The sequence below is a fragment of the Chrysemys picta genome, unplaced genomic scaffold (genome assembly GCF_011386835.1).
Source record: "Chrysemys picta bellii isolate R12L10 unplaced genomic scaffold, ASM1138683v2 scaf3546, whole genome shotgun sequence".
In the NCBI taxonomy this organism is placed as follows: domain Eukaryota; kingdom Metazoa; phylum Chordata; order Testudines; family Emydidae; genus Chrysemys; species Chrysemys picta.
In genome coordinates this window covers 1-5,896 of record NW_027056247.1, presented here as the reverse complement: position 1 = coordinate 5,896, position 5,896 = coordinate 1, and the positions used below count along the sequence as shown (strand labels likewise).

Here is a 5,896-nt window from a genome sequence, read left to right as displayed (position 1 = left end):
ACTGAGGGGGGCCCTGTTGTCTGTGCCTGCAAGACCTGTCTTGGACTGTATTCCTGTCATCCAAATAAACCTTCTGCTTTACTGGCTGGCTGAGAGTCATGGTGAATCGCAGGAAGCCGGGGGTGCAGGGCCCTGAGTCCCCCAATACTCCGTGACAATGGACTTTTGGTCTGATCCAGTATGGCCGTTCTTATGGTCTTATGGTCTTAGATTCCAGCACTGATAACTGATAACTCAGTTAGGGATCTTTAAATGAAATGATGGATCTGCTTCCAGTCTAGTTTTACGTACCCAGGACAGCAACTCTATTCTAGTAGCCACACCCTCACTGATACCAAGCAGAGGTCTGATGATAATATTGGCTCTATTCTTTGTAGTCAGCCAGGGATTTGGACTTGAAGCGGTCATGCTACCAGGAAACCAACAGCCACTGCTAATTTCCAGAGTGAGGTCAATTCAGGTGTCTAGAGAGGTAGATGTTTCCAACAATACACTCCAGTTATGCCAGTAAAAATAGGTCTTTAGGATATCAAAGCAGCTATTAATTAATGGAAACAGAATGACACTTAATTTCTCTCCGCACCCCACCTTAACATGTTCTTGGACCTTCCTGCAGAAAGACCCAGGCTATTAACCTTTAGGAATTATCCCAAACTGTTTGCTGCTTAAATAAAGCCCTACATCTCCCAGTAAAGCTGTGGGATCCATGTTTCACCAAGATGAATGCAATAGGTAGCGGTATATACCTGTCTATCGGCAGAGGTTCACCGAGGAGGCTGGAGATCACTGTCTCTAGGTCACGGTGAGCTAAAATGGACACCGCCTCCACCAGGAACTGCTTCAAGCTGCCCTCCTGGATAGTAGGCATGTGGCTATATATTATAACCAGGATATCTGGCACCTGGAAGGAACAAAACCAGAAAGAAATGTCCCTTTTTCTTTCTCTTCATTCATTCTACAGAATCAAAATCTTTATTTAGCTATTTAGCCAGTTGTTGCTTTTTTAGAAATTCTTCACTTCAAGAAACAAATGTTCAAATATGTCTGCATAAATGTAACCCACAAAAATTGCCCACACTTGGCTGTAAAAACTAACACTGACACACACATATACATACCAGGTAATGTAATGTGGTGGTGCCCAGCTATGCATTAAATAAACCAGTTTGCATGCACAAAAGAAGGCTTTACTTGCCCACATTTTGCAGGTGTGATTTAAGCAGCCAAATCTGACCATTTGCCTCGAAGAATGCCTAGTTCATAAACAACCACAAGCACAAAATATGCAAGTACTTTAAACACAGCGTGCAAATGCCTGGGACTATGAACAGGTGATGACCTCTCATATTCACTCCTGGCCCTTCACATCTTCAAAACACTGGGTAAACATGGCAGTTCTGCTGCGAGGGTTCCCTGTCCTGAGACCTTTCACCAGCCTTGTTAGAAGATTTGTGGAGTGCTCCTTTCATCTAGCCCTAACGCACTGGGCTCCAGAATAAGGCATATAAATAGTGGATCCCAAAGACACTATAGTTTTCTCCCTCCCTCCCCCCTTCTATTCTTAAAGGGTACGTCTACACAGCAAAAAAAAAAATCTCACAGCAGTGTAAAAGTGTAGCTGTGCCTGGTTGGGCTGGAGCCCAGGCTCTGAAACCTGGCAAGAGGGTGGGTCTCAGAGCCCAGACTCCAGATTGACTGGGAATGACTACAGTGCTATTTTTATCCAGGTAGCCCTTAGCCATAGGCCTCCTAATAACTGGATGATTCCAAGTGCCAGTCATTCTGTCTTGTTGTATTTTCCCCAGAGTCTGTTTTTTCAAGCCTTTCTTGGCTGAATACTGTGGCAACAAGCTAGACAAATAAATAACCAACCATCTTCCTTTTCCCTTGGATTATCTCTGTCTACTGCGATTGATTCTGCCATTGCCTATCTTAGGGTAGGAACAGAGATGGAATCGACTCTATGTCCGAGGGGGAGAAACAGCAAGATTTTTGTTCATTACACATAAGGGCAAAGATCTAAAAGCCTAGAGTTTAGACAGAAAACCTCTCCAGTTTCCCGTTTTACCTTGTCCAGCATGGCATCTCCACACTCCTTCAGGATGATCTTCATCCACAGTCCAGCTGCCGTGGCACAGGTGGGGCTGGCAGACAGCATACCACCCAATGTGGCCTTAATAAAGTCTGTGGCCTGTTCTGAGGGAAAGTACTCACTAACAACCTGGGAACAAATCAAAAACAGGAGAGACTGCAATGATGTCTGGCTTTTTAAAAATGGAGGCCTAATATCTCTATGAAAAGATATATGCATCAACAAATTGTTAATTAGCCTCATGTCTAGTGAGCCATTTGTGATTACAATTCTCTCTACAGTCTATATACGACATTTTTGTATTCTACGCTAATGATATCAGGTTAGAGACAAAGCCTCTGTTGCACAATTAGCACAACATTGTACTGGATATGCAGGAGGTAAGTTTCCAGTGTGTATTCTCTTATATACACTGCATCTTTTTACAACTTATAAAATGAAGTAAAGAGAGGCATGCACACAAATATAGGCTAAGGCAAACCCACAAAGTGACAGAATGAAGACTGGGTGGTTTCTCAGCTTGATGTTCCACTAACACAGTTTTTTCTCATGGATGGCTGGATAGGTACATGTGTGCGCAGCTGTGTGCGTATTTTCATGTGCGTGCAACATTCTGTGGAATCTGCTTTTTACATGGCATTCATAGCACACATCTATGAAAAGCATCTTGCTGGTTACTAGCAATGAATGCCCCGCTCCCACAGCTCACTCCAAGTACGGAAAGGCATCATGAAAGCGTAAATGTAAAATGAATGGTGCCCCGTCACTAGAACATCCGCACAAGCTTTTTGAGTCAGTTACCCTGGCCATTTTGGAAGATGCCTGAAACAGAGCCTCAGGGTCTGGAGCTGTTAGTGCTTCACGGAGACATCTCAGCTCCTCCGCCGCTGACCCCAGATTCATGGACTGGCCTGGAGTGGAGAAAAGGAGAAAAAGTACTGTAACGATTAATGAAACTGAACCTCTATTGCATGGATATTCATACAGAAGGATCCATGTGCTATGCTGTTATCAGCATAGTGTAAAATCTTGGCCCCATCAAAGTCAATGGCAAAACTCCTGTTGACTGTAATGGAGTCGGGATTACACCCTAAATGTCTGAAAGTTAACGGCAGTGGTATGTTACTGTGAATGATACAGGATTGAACAAGCACTGTATTCAGCTTGGAGCAGCTTTCTGGGTGTGTCTGGTTTCAGTAGCCTCTCTGCTCTCAGTATTTAAATCTAATCTCATATTCAAGTACAAGTCATGCAGGTAGATCTCAGGTTCCAATGTAGAGGTGAATCCCTCCACCAAACTCTCATTGTAAAAGAGATGGGGCTGGACAAAAACTTCGGCAGGAAACCCAGGCTCATCAGTCACTTCTAAACAATGCTGGGATTTCTATCTTGTACATGCAAAGATTGGAGTCTCTTCTTCTGTTTCTGAATCACCAACACTGTTTTTTAAGACTGATTAATAATAATTGGAAATAAGGTGACCAGATGTCCCAATTTTATAGGGATAGTCCCGATTTGGGGGGTCTTTTTCTTATATAGACTCCTATTCCCCCCACCCCCTGTCCTGAGTTTTCACATTTGCTGTTTGGTCACCCTAATTGGAAATGGCCTTAAACAATAACCAAGCCCTATCCCTTTACATCTAACCATTAGGTGAAAAGAATATCCTACTCTTTCACAAAGGGGAAAATGGCCTACACTTACTGCAGTAGCTTTGAATGCTCATGACTGAGGGCTGCTGGAAGAACTTTTTGTTTAAAGAATTATTCCGGGAAACCCCTCCAATACAGCCAGTGGCAGGGTAAAGAGAATGAAAATGTTTAGTACCAAGGGCTTATCTACATGGAGAGAGTCAAGAAAGCTAATCCAAATTTATTTTCAAAATGCATTAGTTAAACTTCATTAAACACCTATGGGGACACACTTATTTAGAATTAAAGGGGCCTTATTTCAGGTTAGTTTCATTCATGTAATTCACTAAAATTAATAAGGGCCATTTTAATTCAGAATCAGAGCATCCACACATGTGTTTAATGCCACTTTAAATTTACACCTTTAGTTCATTTGGATTAACTTTCCTTAGTGTCCCTGTGTAGAGAAGCCCTAAGGAATTTAGCAGATATCTACCTGTATGCAGACCGTTTATTATTTGTACAGTTCCCAAAAGTGTGCTAGGCTCTTTACACATCATAATCTTCTCTTCTAATGAGGTATTTACAAGATGCCCACCATTCTGTTATCTAAGTGCTAACAGACAGGACAGAAAGAACTAGACAGGCAGAAAAATGGACATTACAACAGTGAAAGAAGGTGAAGAATTACTTATACCTGCTAATGGTCTCCTCACCTTGTATACAGAGAAGGCAGCTGATACAGTCAACCACCCACTGACGGGACGTGGCCAGTGAATCACAGCTGTATGGTGCTATTAGTCCAATCAGAGATCCAAACCGATTAAAAGTTTCCTGAGTCTAATTACAAAAGAATGAAGAATGAACGTTCTCCAGCTGTACTAGACTTCACTTGCCATCCTTATTGTTGCTACCAGTCAGCTCTGTGTTTTTGGGGAACCAGGGCACAGTATCTAGCCTGTGTGTCTCATGAAGGACACCCCTCACCCCCGTCTCTGTTTGAACCAAAACCGATCAGAGAAAAGGCTTGCAGAGAACAATGAAGGGCATGGGGAGACACACCTAGACCCCTCCTGACAAGGGTGACAAGATTAAGACATCTCCATTTTTGCATACAGAATGAAGAACAGAGACAACTCCCCTAGCCTCATCTGCATGAAAGATGGGACAGGGATTAGCATAAAGAATGAGGAACGGGGAACCGCACTGAACTCTGGGACCAGAAAAGCAGGGACGCACTGCATCATGGGAATCCCTGCTCCAGATGCTAATGAACCTACGCCTGCACACACCCAGCTCAGCAATTATCAGAGCAATTCTAGTAATAAATCTTTGATTGATATCCCATAATACTGAAGCAGCCTAGTTGCCTTGTGAGCTCCCTGGAAGAAAACAACACCCATAGCCAAGAGTGATCAGCTCCTATTGTCTAGCCCAGGGGTCGGCAACCTTTCAGAAGTGGTGTGCCGAGTCTTCATTTATTCACTCTCATTTAAGGTTTCACGTGCCAGTAATACATTTAACGTTTTTAGAAGGTCTCTTTCTAGAAGTCTATAATATATAACTAAACTATTGTTGTATGTAAAGTAAATAAGGTTTTTAAAATGTTTAAGAAGCTTCATTTAGAATTAAATTAAAATGTAGAGCCCCCTGGACCTGTGGCCAGGACCCGGGCAGTGTGAGTGCCATTGAAAATCAGCTCGCCTTTGGCATGCGTGCTATAGGTTCCCTACCCCTGGCCTAGCCTAAAGAAAATCCTTGAGCCATCAGTTTACCCATAAACAAATCTAGTGTTCTCCCTTGAGCCATTGTATTTTCTCTACAAACCCCCCGACCTATGCCCAAGTAAGGGTTCTGATGTATAGACCCAAACTCTGCATCAGTTCCACTGGGATTCTATCTCCTGACTGATCGTGCTGGGGGCTCTGCCTGTCTTCAGCACTCAGGACCCTGAGCTACCACCACCACCTGGGAACCCCGACCAGTTCAAGCCTCATGGAGTGGGGGAGATCCCTCTCTCTCTCTCTCTCTCTCTCTCTCTGTTTTCTTTTCTACCTCAGGTATTAACCTTTAAAATGTAACTGTTATGTTTGTTTAGCCCTCCTTGTGTAGTTATCACTATTATTCAATAAATAACTTTTATGGTTCAGCTGGTTGCTTCTCTCTCTCTCTG

At 43.2% G+C, this 5,896-nt stretch overlaps 1 protein-coding gene across 1 annotated transcript; it reads right to left on the bottom strand.

Moving 5' to 3' along the window:
• Positions 1-746: 746 nt before the first annotated feature.
• On the bottom strand, positions 747-4,563 carry LOC135972128 (maestro heat-like repeat-containing protein family member 2B; the record flags this gene model as incomplete). The annotated part of the gene is made up of 4 exons (XM_065580454.1): positions 747-901; positions 2,069-2,221; positions 2,894-3,003; positions 4,440-4,563. Coding segments are annotated over 4 exons (542 nt in total), but the record flags the coding sequence as incomplete, so codon positions are not given.
• Between the last annotated feature and the right edge of the window lie 1,333 nt (positions 4,564-5,896).